The sequence below is a fragment of the Cinclus cinclus genome, chromosome 12 (assembly GCF_963662255.1).
Source record: "Cinclus cinclus chromosome 12, bCinCin1.1, whole genome shotgun sequence".
In the NCBI taxonomy this organism is placed as follows: Eukaryota; Metazoa; Chordata; class Aves; order Passeriformes; family Cinclidae; genus Cinclus; species Cinclus cinclus.
Genome location: NC_085057.1, coordinates 5,023,643 through 5,042,340, shown reverse-complemented (window position 1 = coordinate 5,042,340; position 18,698 = coordinate 5,023,643). Strand labels below are relative to the sequence as shown.

The 18,698-nt window shown below is 40.2% G+C and overlaps 1 protein-coding gene across 1 annotated transcript in view; it reads right to left on the bottom strand.

The window, feature by feature from the left end:
* Nucleotides 1-219: 219 nt before the first annotated feature.
* Nucleotides 220-18,698, bottom strand: part of TAFA4 (TAFA chemokine like family member 4) — a 40,750-nt gene continuing 22,271 nt past the window's right edge. Inside the window, exons 3-4 of the mRNA XM_062500777.1 lie at nucleotides 4,455-4,610; nucleotides 220-1,278 (exon numbers count right to left, since the gene is read on the bottom strand). Of these exons, the coding sequence (XP_062356761.1) occupies nucleotides 1,127-1,278; nucleotides 4,455-4,610 (308 nt within the window). The 3' untranslated portion in view covers nucleotides 220-1,126. The remainder of the gene's footprint in view (nucleotides 1,279-4,454; nucleotides 4,611-18,698) is intronic.

The window sequence follows — 18,698 nt, the reverse complement described above, 5'->3', positions numbered from 1 at the left end:
ACTGAGTCCCAGTTATCCACACTGATTCCAGAATTTGCAGACAAATTCCAGGAGTAGTGTCCCCCACAGGAGAACAGCAGGACCCAGGCATGCTATGGATTACAGCTTTGGCACTTAAAAATAACATTGGCCATAGAATCATAGAAAGGTTTGGGTTGAAAATGCTCTTGAAGCTCTTCTAATTCCAACCCCTCTGCCACGTGCAGGGATGCTACTTCCTCTGTGCCAGTGTGCAATGTCTATATCAGTATCACACCACAGCTGCCCAAAACATCCAATTTCCTCTCACCCATCCAGAAATTAGTGCAGTTTTCACTCCTCAGAACAGCCTTTACTAAAGAACATTTGGTGACAGTATTGCTTATTAACTCAGACTGTAACCTAATGAACAACATTCTTTCCCAGCTAGAAGAGGCTGTAAAGGGAAAAGCTGAGCATATGTCTCTCCTTGCTATTGCAAGCTAAAGACTCCTGGTTTATGATGTATTTAGCCATGCAGTTTGCTGTGACTTGCTGAACTACAATGCACTGAACTCATTTTAAATTGCCAAGCAGACAGAGGACATGATATTTTCTCTCCATTAATTAGGAAATAAAATGATATAGCAAAGGTCTGGAATTTAAAAAAAAAAAGCAAAAAAACAAAAAAAAAACCAAAAAAAAACCAAAACAAAAAAAAAAAAACAAAAACAGGCCAGCTACAGGGTAGTCTGTAAGTAGAAATATTCTGAACCAACCTGATTTCCAGTGGTGTTCAGTGGCACAGTGGCATCAGTGCAGGTTTTCAACAACTAAAAGGCTGTCCAGCACAGGAATCTAACTTTATAAGACAGTGGTGAAGATCTTGGATCCCTGTACTAGTCTACAAATTGAAGAATTGGTTCTGGAACATGATTATCCCTCTGGCACTGAGCACAATGAAATAGTTTCTTTGGCTCACTGAAGACTGAACCAGGACCATTTTCAGTTTAACTGCAGAAGTGAGGGGACAGTTCTGACCAAATATTTCCTCTGGGAGCAACTACATTAATCGCATCTTTCCAAAACTTTGAAAAGGCCAAGACTGGTGCTCACACCCATAGATACACATCACAATGCAACAACAGCAATCAGCAGACTGGCACCCTTAAATAGAGGTGATCTCTGTACTTGCCTTTGTGGTTTTGACTTTATTTCCACTGCTGCAAGACCAACCTGAATAGTCTGGTAGTACTTTACAGTCCTCTCCATCCAAACAGGGGTTCATGTGACACCACCACTTCTGCAGGACAATGGAAGCTAGAAAAAAAAGAAGCAGGAAAAATAAACAATTTTTTTATCACTGTTGTTTTGGTGGTTTTGGCTTTTTTTAAGGGAGGTTGGCTATGCCATGTTCAATTGGTTGATTTCAAAAGGTAGAAACAATTACTGGTATAATATTGAATTACATGGAGTGTGTTTGAGGTTAAAAAAGTGGCTGAACACTTCACCAGCTCTCAGAAGGGTAAATGCCATATGCAAATGGTAGAGAGGCAAGCACCACCAGAGACTGACTCCAACATTAGAATTGACCTCTGGAAGTGCCTTCCCATCTCCACTGACTACAAAAATGACTTGTTGCCTTCATTTGCATGCTTCAGTCAAGAACCTGCTGTAAAGGGGGAATGAAGCTGAGGTTTCTTGTTTAACTCATATATGCATATGGTAGACTGGACAGAGAAATGCCAATCTCTTCCTTCACTGGGTGAGAAAACAGAACTGCACAGAGATGTATACCCATGAGATGTGTCAGCAAATACTGCAGGTAAGAATGGGGGAAACTCTGGCAAGTACTAGAATATCAACTAAAAACCTGCTTGCAGTCACAGTGCCACTTTTGCAGTATGTTTTGGAATGCTGCAGTTGTACACCTTAACTGGGCAAATTTATTAATTTTCTACCCTTACTCCAATTTCTATTAAGATCTATTATTTTTAGAAATGCAGTCATGGCTTTATAAACCTGCTGTTAACAACAGCAGCTGCATGCATTTCTCAGTTTTGCATTGTTCATCGATCAATCATCGAACCCCAGAAAACTATTATAAAATATATCAGTGCACAATCCTACATAATCTATACTGGATTTCAAAATAAAGTATGGCTTAAAATGTTGATTCAATTTATCTGCCTTATGTTACTATGTGCACAAACTATTGAATCTCATACCTTAAAAGATAATACATTCAGAAAAGATGAACAAAAATAATGGAGTCTACTTCTTGTAAAGCACTGTTTCTCCCTTTTATTTCAAGATGCATTTGTTCTTCTGCAACCTTAAAATTAGGGTGTCAAGCAGGCAAGCTGACATCAGGATATTGCTGAAACGTTCATTCAATTACTTTTGTTTTGCACTTTTACTGAAAAGCATTATGAAAAAGTATACTGCTTTGGCTTTTATAAACTAATCTTTCAGCCTTATAATATTGCAAAATAAATGTATGAACTTCTACCCGTTGTTTGGGTCTCTGATCATTTGCATTGATACTGATTGGTTGTGGATATCAGGTTGTGGACAAAAAATGGGTTAAACCTGACTGTGTTTCCTGGGAGGTGAGAGATCATTTCCGACAAGGTCAGTAAAGATGGAGTAAAAAACACCCAGAGAAGATGGCAGCACCCAACAGGGTTCCTGGCACAGAGAAAAACACAAAACAGGGGATTGTGTGTTGGAAGGAGGCACCATGATCCTTCCTGGAGGAGTGGGAATGAGGAATGGCAAGCCACGGGTCTGCTGGGGCAACTAGGGCTGGGTGATTTGAGATGGGAACACCACCAGGCACCAGCCACAGCAGTGACCAACAGCAGAGAGAACTGCTGCCCTAACACAAGTGATCACCACCACTGGATAAGGGCTGAAGCTCAATGGAAATGAAAAACAGCTACAAGTCAATTGCAATTGCTTTATAGAATATTTTTGGTTTTGTTTTTGTTTTGTTTCATTTTGGTTTTTGTTTTCTTACGTTGGACAAGTAACTCTATGCTTTGGGTGAATCCTTCCCTTTAAACTCAGGGCAAATTATAGGCAAAATTAACAACCCTGAATTCAGGACAACGGTGCTGGAAAAAGAACCTAAATGTCTGTATCAGTCTTCAATATGCAAATTTAAGACCAGTTCTTGCTTTCACAGTGTAGGAGTCTACTGAAGGATGTGTATAGAGTGGGAGAAAAACACATCTAATCCTGAGGCTAAGGAAAGAGAGTTACTGTGCTGCAGCAACTCACTGTAGTCCCAGATGCTTGCAAAAATAAGCAAAGCCTGCTAAAGCATTACCCTAAGGAATGAGGGGAAATCAAAAGCTTTCACTTTAAAAGTCAAAGTCTTACATTCATAATATTTTGTTGCACTTAATTGCGACTATACTTGAAAAAAAGAAAAAAAACAACCCAGCTATTAAATTCCTTCAGTAACTGTTGACTAAATAAGGCTTCTACAGTATTTATATATTTCTGCCATAGAATGACAGTGCCACCATTGCAGTCTTTAAGCGAGTTTAAAATAATATCTGATTTATATTATGTGTTATATGTAAAAGTATTTCTTCTATTTGATGTGTCACCTAAAAATGCAGAAGACACTTCAGATGTAAAAAGAAAACTCCCTAAGAAAATACACAGTTAAACTTAAATATATTGCTGAATTACAAAGCATAAAAGCACTAGGAATCTAAAAAATTTTCTCAAAAATCCACTTTTTAAAATATCTGTTTTGACAGCTTCCTAATAGGTTAAAAAACCCTCAAAAAACAGATTCACTTGTATTTAGAGTTTATGTCTGACAGTAAATATTTCTGAATATTAGATTAGAATTGGACTTCGAAGCTTTTTGTTTTATGTTTAAGTGAACCAGTTGCAACTTTATATGCAAGAGAATGAAAAGAGGATCTTGCTTATGAATTAATGAAATGAGAGATTTTGGTAATTTTGAGATTAAAAGACGTCTGTCTTGGAGTAGCTTGACTAATTTAACAAGAGCAGCAACCTCTACAAAAAATAGGCACATTAAATGGTGCAATAATGATCCAGAGAAAAGCTCTCCATATCAGATGTCCCAGCACCATCTGCATGATCACTCTTAGGGCTGCATTTATTATTCAGTGAATTTTTAGCCAAGCTACTAAGTCTTAGGACATCTGGAAGAGTTAATATCATAAGCTTGAATTTCTTGGCTTATGTTGTTTTCAAACTAGTTTTAGAGGAGAATTCTTGCGTGAAAAAATTCAGAATTTATTGGCGCAGAGATGAAATGGACCAGTACATCTATTAAGAGGATTAATTACACCAAGATTTACGCACAGGCTCATTATCATCAACTCACAGAGATCTTTCCAAAAATTAACAAAAGAAACGACCACGCTTCTTGAGGCAGTGGGAAGTCAGACATCGGGGAGACTAAACTTCTCAAACAATGTTTAGGAGTGAGCAGAGCCTCTCACCTTCCACGCAGGAGGGCTGAGCCCGTGTGGTGCCAGCCACCTGGCCCGGGAAGCAGGAGCACTTCACGGTCTGGGACCGCTCCTCGATCCGGTTCTTGTTGCAGCACCGGTGCACGGCCACCACTTCACACGTGCCTTGCTTCACCTGGTGCTGGCCTAATAATTCCAGGGGTAAGAGGTGGAGAGGAAAAAACAACACATCAGTGCCTCAAGGAGGAGTCGGGTTGTGCAGTCCTACAAGATACGGAATCTCCCCAGAGCCAGCTTAAATCCCAGGAATGTAAAGAAGCAAAGAGTCTCTTGTAGGATGTGTCTCTTTCCCTGAGTTTATATACTATTCTTATAAAATATTGTAAGTCAGTTTTCCAATCTTTCTTCCCTCACCCTTACAAAGCCACAGGGAGAAGGACAGGTTGGAATATTCAGTTAGATGATGAAGGCAAAAAGACAGGCAGACAGAACGCATCCCTTTGCCTTCCTGACATCCATTAGGCTTTATATTTAATTCTTTCCCTTTATAAATGGACACAATGGATAGGATAATATTTAATACAAAAGAGACATCTTAAATAGTAGGGAAACTTTTAACACATCAACATGTAAGCAGTGCTTGCTATGCTTGTCATCACAGACAGGCTGAGAACAAGGTAGGCTGTAAAGCTGTCATGGATAGCAAAGTTTAGTCCAAAAGAAAAAAAAAAAATAAACAAACACACCCAAACTATATGGATTTATTCAGTTCCCTCCCAGACCATTCTGAACAAACCTCTGATAAATATTGCGTCTTCCTGCTTTTCTCTTGATTCACTGTCCCCTCTTTCTCCAGGTTTATTTTCCCCTCTCTTTCTCTTCCTTGCTCTTGCCTTCACGTCTCACCTCACTGCTCCTTGCAGCTGAGCATTTTCCTCCACTGCCAAACATCCTCTCCACCCTGCCTAAACCTTCTCTCACAAACTCCACTTCACAAGCCCCTCAGCTCCTTGCATAAGTCATTTCCATGTCCTCACTTTCCTGAACAGCCTTCAAGTGCTTCATCTTGCGCTTGTCTTGTCTTACTTAGAGTAGAGCCTTGGAAGGCTCTTATCTGTGTTTGTAAAGCACCTTGTAAATTAACAGCACTACAGAGCAGGGTGAGTTATTTCATGAGAGCGAGACAGAGAGACAACACTGAGAATATAAAAATAGTCATCATCAAAGCAGCACAAAGTATGAGTAAGAGAGACAGTGGAGATATCGGCGCAGGTGTGGCTGATAGCCAAGGCACAGAGAACAAATAAATGCAGGGAGAAGAGAGAGAACTCTGCAGAAACAGACAGTCCTCCAAGTGACAGACCTGAGAATTATCCTGCTTCCTCCTCACTCTTTGTTTGCCCTGTTTGGAAGTTTATGTTTGGGTATTTTGGGTTGGTTTGGGTTTGTTGTTGTTGTTGTTGTTTTTTACAGTACCTGCTGCTAACTAACATTGAGCACACCTTTACAAATTAACTTTTACTGAGGGATTAAGATCACTGAAATTTTTGTGCAGGAAACTTTATGACTTGATTAGGTGAGAAATCTTGACTTTCAAAAAGAGTTAGCAATGCAATTTATGTTTCTATGGGGGTTCTTTAAAAAAAAAAAGTATTAAATACATACATATAACTTTTTTAAAAAGTTGGCTTGGCAATGTTCCTTGCTGTGTATGTTTTGGTTTCACAAGTATTTCGAGCACAGCTGAAATACTTGTGAAAACACTTGGCTGCCTGAATTTTGTTGCCAAATTTGCATTCATGACAACCTCAATGGACAAGAAACTATGCATATTCAATCTTGGAGTGGAAATGTAGTGTTCTACTTGAGCACTCAACTTTTAAAAAAATTATATATACAGAGATTTTTTGGGGGTTTTTTTTCCTTTTTTTTTTCCCCCGAGGACAAAGCTACATTGCTTTTAAAGTAAATGTGCTACAGTAGAAAAATGCATAAGGTATTTTACAGGAAGTTAGTTGGCAAAATGCTGAAGATAACATAAAAGTACCTTACAGAGCCACTGTAATAAGCTTATTGGCAGACTCTGACTTTTCATAAAAGTGCCTAATAATAATATAATATATATTATTATTATATAATAGGAAAAAAATGAAAGCAGCTACTGGTCAGGAAGACAGCAGCTTCTCTGTAAGGCAATATGGAAAACAAACATACAAAAGAGAAAGTAAATTTGCCACTTTATCCCAAAGTATTGTTCCTCAAAACACCTGACATGGCAATGCTGGGAGAAAGGATGGCACAAATTCTGAGACAAAAGATTTTGTAAAATGAGATTGTTATTTAAGAGAGGTTGTTAATTTAATAAGGTAACTAATTTATTTATTAAATAATTTAATATTTATTTCATTATCTGTTTATTAGTGCTACAGCCTGAATCAAAACTGTTGGGAGCAAAGAGGAAAAAGTTTCCATTGGTTTTCTACAGCTCCCACTGTGGTGGTTCTGCATTCACTGGAATCAACAGCAGAGTTTCTATTCACTCCAGCAGAGCAAGGTCACAGTCTGGTTTGTCTCTTGAGAATGAGACTTTATAAGGGAAACAATAAAAAGCAAACATTTTGAGCTGCTCAGGCCATATATTTGTTTTTGCCATGTATCTCATCTGAAAAACCGAGTGGCCAGGTCTTGTCCTTAGTCCAAGCTACTATTCACCAGACATCAGATGCTGAGATAAGAGAAGTTGTTTTTTTTTCCAGAAGGTACATCATAAGGATAGACAACATCCAGCTCCAAGGATCAATACGTAGCTGCAAGGATGTCTATTTTTCAGCTCAAATCCTGCTTCCTTTAGGTGAACAATCCTGTTAAGCCAATACCAAAGGAAATCAAACACACTGGCCCTGAGCACACAGCCCCAAAAACCTGGGGCTCTCTTTCAATTATCTTGTTTGAATTTTAGAGCAGTGACAGTGCTGCCCTGAAGTGCCAGGAGTCAACAGACACACTGCTGTTTGCAGAAGGTGAGATTAAGTTGCCTCGTGGAAGCTGCCCTTGGTTCAGGAGCTGTTTTACTGTCACGTTCCTGTTTGGCAGCTCCACAACCAGGTAGGGGAAGGTGTCCCCTCTTCATCTCCTGGCAGGAGTGGGATGCCCAGGTTTGAAAACACCACTGCCACACAAGGGAAGGCAGCACTCCCCTCCCTCATCCCTAATGCACAGCCCTCATGGAGAGTGGAGGCACTAAAAAGCCACAGACATCTGCATGCATCATTTGCATTAATTGGATTGCCCTTGTAATTGTCTTTCCCCTCCTACACGCTCACATCGATATTTCCTCCTGTTTGTTCACACACATCCTGACACTTTTTATGCTGTTGAGCACCATATGAATTTCTCCTTAATATTCAGACACATCTGTGAGCAGGTGCTGAACAAATGCTGAGGGTTAACGTGGTGCCTTTCGGTCCTATTTTTGCCAATGTTCAGAAATCAAGAGGATAAACACTCATTTGCAGAGAGGCTTTCACATTTAAGAAAACTCACAGAAAATTTTAACCAACCCTAACTCAATCTATTCCTCCCTAGATCTACTGAAACCTGTTGTATCTGTATTCAGGTACCCAACAGCAGCAAAAAGAAAGAAAGAAAGAATTCTCTCCTGCATGTTTTAACATTCATCTTGCACTAAATAAACCTTCATCTCAGGTTTAAAGTACACTTAATGTGCAGCTGAGATTATACTGACAGAAACATTCAAAAAAATGCCTTAAAATATTTTAGAATTGGTGGATTCTCTGGAAGCCAAAGCATTAGAGGAGCAGGGACTGAAGAGTTTTTTAAAATGTGAAGATCACAGTAAGTGAATTCTATGGTGGACACATCAGGAAAGGCATTTCAGGGAGAAATGCAGTGTGAGAGAGGGAGAAAAGCTGTGGAGAGAAAAGCCCATAAATTCATAGCTCACCACCTGTAAACCTATTGAGATCCACAACTTAAGGGCTGTCGGTGTTTGCAGTTGAAATTCAGTTCCATCTTCCCTTTTAAATAAGAAAACTCTCAGAATGGAGAAACCTTTTATCAGCAACACCAGCACAGAAAGGTCTCTGTCACAGAGACAGAACCTTCTATATATTGAAGGGAGAACAGGGGCCAGCCAGGCATGGAGGAGGACAGGGGATGAGTGTTGAGAACCACCTGGCTCTGTGTTTCCTCTTAGCAGGAGTTTGGCACGAGTGTTGCTATCCATATCCTAATTTCTTTGCAGCTCTGCTTCCTCAGAAACACCAGTGCTGTTCTGGGTCACTGAGGACACTTTCTCTGCCTTCCCAGTACAGCACACAGACACAATGGGACAGGGCTGCCTAATGGAAGCAACCTCCAGATGCTCCCTGCTCTGAATGTTGTTGCCTTCCATAATGAATACCTGCAGGTAACAACAGCCCTCGGGTGCCCATCCATGAAGAATGGTTCTTAATGACCTCAAGAAGTGACCACATGAAGGTTCTGTGACCATTTACTTGTTATCTGTAGGATTTTCATCCCAGAAGAAAGTGCTGTGTAGAGCTGCAAGACAGACCCCTGGGATTTCAGAGAACACAGGCATCTCTGAAGAACAAGAAAGTACAAAGCAGGAAGTTATTAGGCTTTTTATTGGAAGTACAAACCAGGAAGTTATTAGACCATTATTGGACATTACAAACCAGTGCAAGTATTGTGAGTAGAGTTGACTCAATAATCAATGCTGAACTACTTATTCTCAGTGATATTCTTAATATTCTCTGTATTATCCTTAATATTCTTTCTCAACAAACATATTTGACAAGACCTTATTTTCACTTTCTTCATAGAAGTCAAAGGGCAGATACTCAATTAATACTTCTAAAACTCTTTGAAATGCTCAAAAGAAAAAGAGGGAAATACAATTATTGCTAATAAAATACCAAACATGGTAGTGATGCACTTCAAAACCGCAAGGAACATGTCAAAGAAAGAAGGAGGCTTTCAGAAGGTTGCTAACTAATTCTGTCCACATCCATTTCATCTCTGTGACTAATTCTGATCATTCCCAGAGAGTGCTAGCTCAATGCAATTCACATGCAGGCAGCACGCCTCTACCAGAAATCCTGAACAACCGCCTCTTCTTTCTAATCTCTTGGCTAAGAAACATAAGGAAAAGACAAATTTTAAGGGAATTTTTAGCTCTGTTTCATAATCTGACACCTCTGATGAAGAGAGCTACTATGCTGTGCAGAGCAACAAATCTGGAGTAGGATGAGCCCAGCTCAGCACATTCCTCAGAAAGCCTCAAAAGCAGCAAGCTGGGTCTGCACAAAATCAACTGCATCATTTATTTAAAGGGTAAGAGAATGGATGTCAATAGGAAGATGAACAGCTATGGAACTAAATATTGCAGACAACATTCAGAGAAACAAATGAGTTTAGAAGTCATCACTGATGCTGTTGGGAAGAGGAAAGCACTTTAAGAAGCTTGGTGCCAGTTCATCATCTGCCTTCATCTCACGCTGGCTTTTGCTTACAAATACATGAGCATAGGAAGCACACACCAGAAGGCAAATATTGTTAGAAAAACACAAAATTAGAGCAAATAACACTTGCTATTTTTCCTATTCTTTGCCAAACATATTTACAGGAACCAATCCTGCCCACATGTCAGGGTTTTTCGAGGGGTAAAAGAGAAAAAAGGGTATTTCTAAAGTTGATAATTCTTCTCAAGAAAAGGAGCTGAAAGTCACTTGGAAAGTAAAATTTACACACCATCTTAAAGGCTGAGAACATTAGCAGAGCTTTTTCTCTGCTGCCATTCCATCAGCTACTGGAGTTTTTTCATAATTTCACAATTATCACAAGGTTTATCTTAGATGCTCTCCTCCTTCAAGGATATACAGTACATATATGTATACACACACTTTCCCAGAAACTACCTCTGAATATACAAATCAGTCCAGTTCCAATTTCAAAGTTCAACCTTTTCACTTACAGGCAGTAATGGAGTGCTCAGAGAGAGTCCAGAACTGCCACAAAAGTGCAGTTCAGCTGTTCTAGGAATAAATAGACAAGAAATATCTTCCCATAATCACTTGCTCATGATAGTAGGCAAAGTAAGATGCAACACACCAAAAAAATCAAACAAAAACAAACAAAAAAGGCAAAAGGAATCCTATTTGCTAACCATATTTTTTACAACCCTCAAATACACTGCAGGATCATGATTCCTAATGCTAACATATGTAAGAAAAAAATCTAGCAAAGTTACAGCCATTTTCCAGATATAGGAATAGAGAGGTTGGAGCTTCCACAAAACATGGGTTTCAAAACAGAGTTTTTTCACAACTTATAAAGTTACAGATTTTGTTTTCATCAAGACCTTTGTGCTTTTTTCCTTGTGGAAACTGGGGAATCAGGGAACCAGCCCTGAACCACTTTAATTTGTTCCAGGTTAGAAGTGACATGCGGGGTAAAAAAATCCCAACTCTCGAAACAAGCAAGTAGAGAGGAACACCAGGGGTACAGTAGGTGTAGCTCTATATTTGAAAATAGGTGAGTGACCTCAAACCCCGATAATGAGACCCAAAGAGTTAATGAAATCATAACCCTTCAGAGCAGGTGGAGGAACCTGCTGACACAGCTGGAGAGAATCAGGTAACACAGTGAATTCTGCAGTGAGTGTCAGAGGTCACATCCATATGGAGATTAAAGTCCCCTGGAATAAGTAGCACAGGTGACCTTAGATCAGACACAAGCAGGGAGACTTCTCCAAGGAATGAAGCATTAAATCTGAGCGGTCGATAAATCAAAACAGCTGAGAAGGTGCTGGAAATGCAAGGGGGAGGAGAGAAAAGCTGCTGCAAATGAGAAGGTGGATGAAGGGTGACCTGGAAGCAAAAACAAATTAAAACTTAAGTGTCTCTATCTGCCAGGGCACACACTGAAGTCAATCAATGAGGACTGCTGGGCACCAATATTCATCCTGGTTCAAGCACACACATCACTTGTACAGACAGGATCCAAGAGCGTAAAACCTCATAAGGCACCTCAGAGTAAAGCAGTGTTAATAATTTCCTACAGAGACCTTCCTACTGTGGGGCTATTTTAGGTGAGGCAGAGGAGAAAATACAAAGGAAAGATTTGGTTTTCAATCATAACTTGTAGCAAATGAGCAACATTGTGCTCTCTAATATAGAAGTATTTCCCAGGTGTCCCATTAACATTCACTCTTGCTATTACACGCAGACCACTATTTTTCTCTCATTTGTTCCTTCCGCCACAAATTTATCATGAGAGAAAGGGAAGGAGAATGAAACCAGTTCCCTAGAGAGATTTCTGCTTGCCTGAAGAAAGCAGGTACACACACATCCATGCAGGCCGGGCTTATGGTTAACTCACCACTTTGTAAGCAAAAATTAAATTTTCTGCCTCAAGTGTGAGAGCTGATTTCTTCTTAAAACAAGGTTACTCTTGCCATAGGAAAGCAAAAATAGCATAATTGGGACCACAAACTGAGAAAGGCAGTCACATCCACATCAATAATAAAGCCATCCTGCCCCAGGTGTCTCTAACACAGCCCCTGTAGGTACCAGGAGCTCACTGCCATTTGCAGTTGCTCTCCACACCCAGTCTCAGGGCTGTGCTTGTTGTCTCAGAGCAGCTCATTGCTGCTCATCTATGGCATGACAGAAGTTCATTTAATAGTATCATAATCTCTAAGAAATAAAAAAAAAAAAAGAAAACAAACAAAAAAACACCAAAAACCCTTGTAAGCCAGTCTCATGCATGCAACAAAATATATTTTCAGGATTAAGCCTTGTTCCTTTCTGAGCATTCCTTCATCACCTGAAATATCTAATGATCATTTCAGGCTTACTTCTGTAAAACAAACATTTTTAATCTACTAAATACCAGAGGTATTTTTATCCCAGTTCAAGGTCATTCATCAGACAAGAATGATATTTGTTTAGAGAACATGAAACACTAATTGTCATCTAAGTCATTAGGCTTTGCAGATTAAGTAAATGGAAGCTGCCAGAAAACAAAGTAGATGTTTGGGGAAAAAAGCATTCCCCTCATTTCAAGTGAAAATTGAATCTTTATTCTCACGTCCAAATAGAATCAGTAAAACTGGGGTGAGCTACCAAGGAAATATGTATTGTACTCCATTTCACTGCTCAAAACATCTCACACTTGCAAAGCATAAAGAATTGCTTCTCTGGGTTTTTGGGTTTTCTTAATAACGCAAAGGTGTATTTCCCTCCTTAAATTACTTTGATGGGACTATAGAATATTAGGACTTTGCCTGAATTTGACAGTTAAAGGAAGGCAAACAATTATTCATTAATTAACCCTCATTTGACAACCTCTTCCAGAAAGATCTAGACATAACTGTTATCATTAAGTGGTGTGAATGGTTTATGAAACTCTTCTGGTTTTCCTGTCTGACATTCTTAATTTAAAAGATGGGCAGTGAATCCCTCTTTCCACTAATTGCTGTGTTTATTAAAATCATAGAGCAGCGTTTGTGGCACTGGAAGAACTGCCTTTTACAAAAACCAGAACCAGCAGAGGAGACTGAATTTGAATGATAGATTTCACTGCTGAAGTGGGATGAAGTTTTCCTGTGATAGGCAAATCAGGCAAATGGAATTCTGAGGAATGTCACCAGCAATCAGATCAGTTAATGCACTGGGCACCAGGCCATCAGCTCCTCAACTGGTCTTTAATCCCTGGGCAAAGCCTTATGTCTTGATCACCACTGATTAATTATTTTCAAGGTTTGTCCCATTTTATATCAGGTTTTATACAGCTGTAATGATTACCTAGGATTTATCTAGCGGAATAGACAAGGAAAGCAACACAGCAGTCCAAGTATAAGATCCAGCTGCCAGTTAAGCAATAACAGCTCATAAAACTAAATTGAACAAATGCATTTTTAACTCTGAGTGGCGTGAGGACTTCTAAGTGGTTTCAGCATGTACAGACTCTATCCAACCTGGCTGAAAAGTAAATTGAACTTAAGTTGTTTTAACCTTGATATCCAGAAGTACAAAGCATAAGTGAGGTTTCCAGAATGCCAACAGATACTTTTTTAGTCAACATTGTTGAAATATGGGGGGTTTCTTACATGAAAAAGCCCCCACTGCAGACTGCCCACTACTTCTTGCTGCACTGTAACTCACACACAATAAAATATAATCACAATGAAACAAAGTGAGAATCAAACTGGTAACTTCCCCATAGGCCCACATTTAAACTCCTGACCCCAACTTACACTGTTAATGACAGAATAATAATTTAAAGGTCAGAATTCAGAAGTTGTCAGGGTCTGTACATTTCCTATTTTGTACTGATGACTCTGTCAAAGCTTCAGCATTAATACTTCTTTTTCTTTTCAAGATTCTAGAGTTCTCTTGAGCCTCTCAACTCTCACTTTTTAATCTTCTTTACCAAAGAATAAAGGCGCAAGACTAAAACTTTAACATTGCAGTCACAGGTTGTAACCCAAGAAAATCCCAGAAGGGTGCAGTTCAAAGAGCCAAATGTGGAGACCTCTGCTCTGTAACTGGGCATACACAAGTGGGTGCTGCCACAAAACACAAACTGCTGGCCTCTCACCTTATTTCCTCCTTGCCATTTATATTATTAAACCTATTATTTTATGCAGCAAAAAGTTGTTTTTTGAAATCAATGTACAGGTAGTTTTACATAAATTTATGTTTTCTTCGTTTGGAAACTGGCAACAATAAAGATATTTCACCCAGGCTTAAAATGTGAATTACTACAAAGAGGCTGCTTGACTCAGTGAAGACAGAGTGTTAACACACCCTTCTCAGGAATGAAAGAACTATCAGTTAAAACATTACTTTTTTGTTCCACACATCCCATTCCAAGTACCCCAGAATCCAGCTCTTCTTCCATTCTTATTAAAATTCACAGTTCTTGACAATGACTAAGTAGATTTTCCATTTTAATTAACCCGTTCAGCTTGAAGTCACAAGTTAAGACACAACTTTATAATGGCACAGAAGCCACCATACCCTGTAATATTTACCACAGGAACAAACTGGAGAGTAGCATCACACAATGTCACAGCTTTGACAGAAAGAGACCACAACTCTGGGAGAAAGTCTGAGAGTTTGATACTTGAGCTAAATTCAATCCTCACTCCTGCCATCACTTAAAGGACTGAAAGAGCTCTTGCAGATTATTGCATTTGGCCATGAGATGGAAATTTGCTCCCTCAAATAACTGAGCACATTTATTTTGTGATGCAGCAGATGCAACAATAGCATTTCCCTGTGCCTGTAGGAAACCAGACAGACACTGGCTTAGCTCCAGGACACTTGACAAAGCATATTTGGATTAGAAGCTCAGAGGAGCTAGAATTGAAGAGGAAGTCTCAAATTCCTAGGGGCTTTTAAATGTCCCGTTCTTATGCTGGCAATGAAATCTATTTGAAATCAACAGCAATTAGATGCTTAGATAGCAGGAAGACACTTGGATATTTTTCTAGATGTTGTCCAGAAAAAAAATAAATCATTCATGGGAGTCTGAAAAGGAGATTTGCTTCATTCACCACAGAAGAGAGGGATTGCTCATTTTAGCTGGAACACTTGCCACAACTGGGCAAGTTGCAGAAACAATGTAGGGAAATTGTCCCTTGAAAAGTATCCCAGCCAGCTTGTCAGATTTGACAAAGTTTTATTCTTACCAGAAAACAACAGGCTCCCTCACCTGGTGAATTTTCCCTTGGCCCTAATAAGACTATCAGCAAATGCAGAGATGAATTAGAATAGTCATTAAGGAGACAGAGCATAAAAAATGAGCCACAGGAAAGGTCAGAGCAACGAGGGTGAATGAAGAAAAGCACATGCCCTGTCACTACCGCTGCAGATGTGAAGGAAACAACCAAGGGGGAGAAGCAGATGTTCCTGTTAAAGTCTTGCAATTTTCATGGCTGCTTTGAAGGATAATGGAGCAGCCATAGGTGGCAGGAGAGGACATGTCATTACCTTCTGCAGAGCTGGTTAGGCTCCCCCAAGAGCCATTGACTTTAACAGCAATGCTCCACCATCTCCCGTCTGAGAAAGTTAAAGGTGACCTGGCACAGTTGTCATTAGTTTCACTCTTTCCATAAGGATGGTACTTTAAAAAAGCTCTTGTGTTTTGCTCTTGAAGTCAGCATATTAAAAAGGGAAAACTTTTAACTGGTTTCTTCTGATCATATTCTCAAAAAAAAATTTCAACCCACAGTTTATGCAGAGGTTTTCTACTCTTAAAAATTGTGTTGACTTTAACTCACTAGAAAACAGTTTCTCCCAGTGTGGTTGGCTTTTCTTGACCTCAAAACACACATTACCATGCAATACAAAGAGCCAGAACAGTAGATAGCTTTCAAAATCCATGGACATTGTGAGATTATATTCAGTGTCCTTTTGATACTTCCTTCAACTCAGTGTCTCAGCAGGGCCAGAGTGGGAAGCAGCTACTGTTTGCCAAGCTGTTCCTACAGAGCAGCAGTTCCATAAAGGCCCATTGCTCTGCAAGACCCCTTGCTTGAAGGTCCTGAGAACCCAAGAAAATGTCAGTTTAATCTGCAGCGAATCCCAGCAGCAGGAGACCGTTCCAGCTGCGTTAGTGCCGCTGTCTGAAACGAGCTGCCAGGTGCTCCACAGCTCTGTACAACACGCTTGCTGGACAGCCCATGGAAAAAGACTTCCCTTCCTTTCACACCTGCTCAACTCCTGTTACTTTCAAAACCTCTCGTGAAGCTGTGTGGGGTTGGACTGCATCCTTCACACCGTTCTTTGAGCCTTTAAACGTGAACTTCTAGCATTCTCTGCTTCAAACACGAACTGCTGTCCTGCCTCCTGCTGCTGGGCTCCCTCCAGTGCCCACGCCGGAGGACTCGTGTCCAGCAGCATCATCACTGCCCAGCAGGCAGCTCCCAGCAGCAGGAACCTGGCTGGAGCCACATTAATCTCCCTCAGTCAGCACAACCCAAGAAAACAGCAGAAATTCTGTCTCCTAACTGGATAAGAGGGAAGGAGACAGCCAGAGAGAAAAACACAGCCACCACAATTTTTGTTCAGTGAATACATTCTTATCAACAGCCCTGAGAGTTCCAGCTCACTGCAGACCAAGCACCTCTCTGAGGGCACTTCCCAACAGCAGCAGGCACATCTGGCTTGGGAGCAACAACCTTGAGGTAAAAGGCTCTGTACCTCATTACTAATCTATCGAGGCTTCCTGATCTTATGTGATTGCATCTCATAATTATTTGCAAGTGCCTCTTTCGAGCACGAGAAATTACAAGACTCTCTTTATAGTGACTATCCGCCTTCAGAACATGCAAACCTGACCAGTTGAGACTAAACAATGTAATTAACAGGTTGGTTTCTGCACTACCACCTCCCTGAAGAGAACTCAATTGCCAGCACACTGACAGTCCTGGCTAGCCCAGTTTAATTCTACTTTGGCAAACAGAAACTTTCAAGGAAAATAACTCACCCACCTGAGCTGCCCTGGCTTTTCTTTAATGAAATAGTCAGAGTCCCGTAATGTAAAAATACCTACATTTCTGCATTTAATAAAAATATTAGTTTTGCTTAACAAATATTATAAAGCTTTGTTGTTAGGGAACAGGCATGGTGGTATTCAATATGACAATGCAGAAACAGAAATTACTTTTGTTCAAAAGTCTTTTGTTATTTCATATGTGATTAAGTGCCTGCAAGCTTTCTGTTTAAATGCTTCTAACAAAGCCATTTACTTTTTATTCCTGAATTACAGGTGAAATATGTAATAATTTTAATTGCATTTAATTGCAGTCTCCAACAAGCACTGCTTCTGAGAATGTAAAAAATGGCAGTACAGAATCTAAGGTAAAATTTCCCCTTTACTTTTGGCCAAAGGTTAAGGGAGAGACAGAAAATGTGGAAGAGTTAAAGGATTCTAAAATGATTACAGAAAACTGACTGGGTTTAAAACAAGAAAATACAGCAAAGGATACATTCCACTGTGAATCAATGGCTGTGATAAGGCGAGATACAGCTAGAATGGATATTTTAATTCATTCTGAAGTCAGTGGGGGATGGCCTGAGGTTATCATGAATATGTGCACTTTGGAAGTAGCCTTAGCTGAGAAGGGATCCAGCTTCAGCAACAAAACACCAGAAGAGTTCACTTACAAACAAGAAAACAGATTTCTCACTATCCTGTTCCAAGCACTCTATTTCTGTGAGGCTGCAAAGTAACAATTTCTCTTTAATCACAACTCAAAACTACACAGCAAACCAGACCAGTGAGCAGCCAGTAAACGTGCTCATCATTTGACCTGGCCATGTACAGTGTTCCTAACTCCAGGTTATACAAAACAATGTTTCACAAGGTTCAGCACCAGAGAGAATTAGACATTCAGATATTAAAACCACCTGACACTTCACTTAGGGTCTTACCTCTACCTGAAGGAAATTAGCCATGCAAGCTTCCTAAAAAAGCAGGGAAGCACCAGAAACCACATCCATTGCCAGCACGTGCAGTTTCACATGGGTGAGTGAACTGTGTATGTATTTCAGCATCGCCTGCTCCTCGTACCCTTAACTCTAACACATCCCAGAGACAAGAGCTGGACAAGTGAACCATCACAAAGATGCGATTCCCCCAGGTACCAGGACAACTCCAAGGAAGGGAACATCCACATGACAGTCCCTGAGCCAAACATTCTGCCCTGATGGTGGATAGAACAGTTGAAGAAAAGTGTGATAATCATAAAACCATTGAATCATGGATAGAATTGGATTAGAAAGGACCTGAGAAATCACCTAGTTCTAACGTGCCTGCCATGGGCAGGGACTCCTTTCTCTATCCCAGGTTGCTCCAAGCCCTATCCAATCTGGCTTTGGACACTTCCAAGGGTGGGGCAGCCACAGCTTCTTCGGGCAACCACCCCCACAGTCAAGAATTTCTTCCCAATATCCCTTCTAAAGCTGCTCTCTTTCAGTTTTAAGCCATCCCCCCTTGTCTTGTCACTACAGGCCTTTGTAAATTAGTGTCCATCTCTCTCACAGCCCCCTTCAGTCCTCACAAGGGTTTCTCTGCTGTCTCTCCACAGAGCCCACAGCACAGTGTTCTGATGGACCCAGCCAGCAAATGATTTCCAGAAAAGAACTTGGAGGAGGTTTCAAGTAATTTTCCCAAACTGACTGCAGCACTGGGGCACCTGAAGGCCTGAACCACTGAATTTAGTATAAATTTCACTCC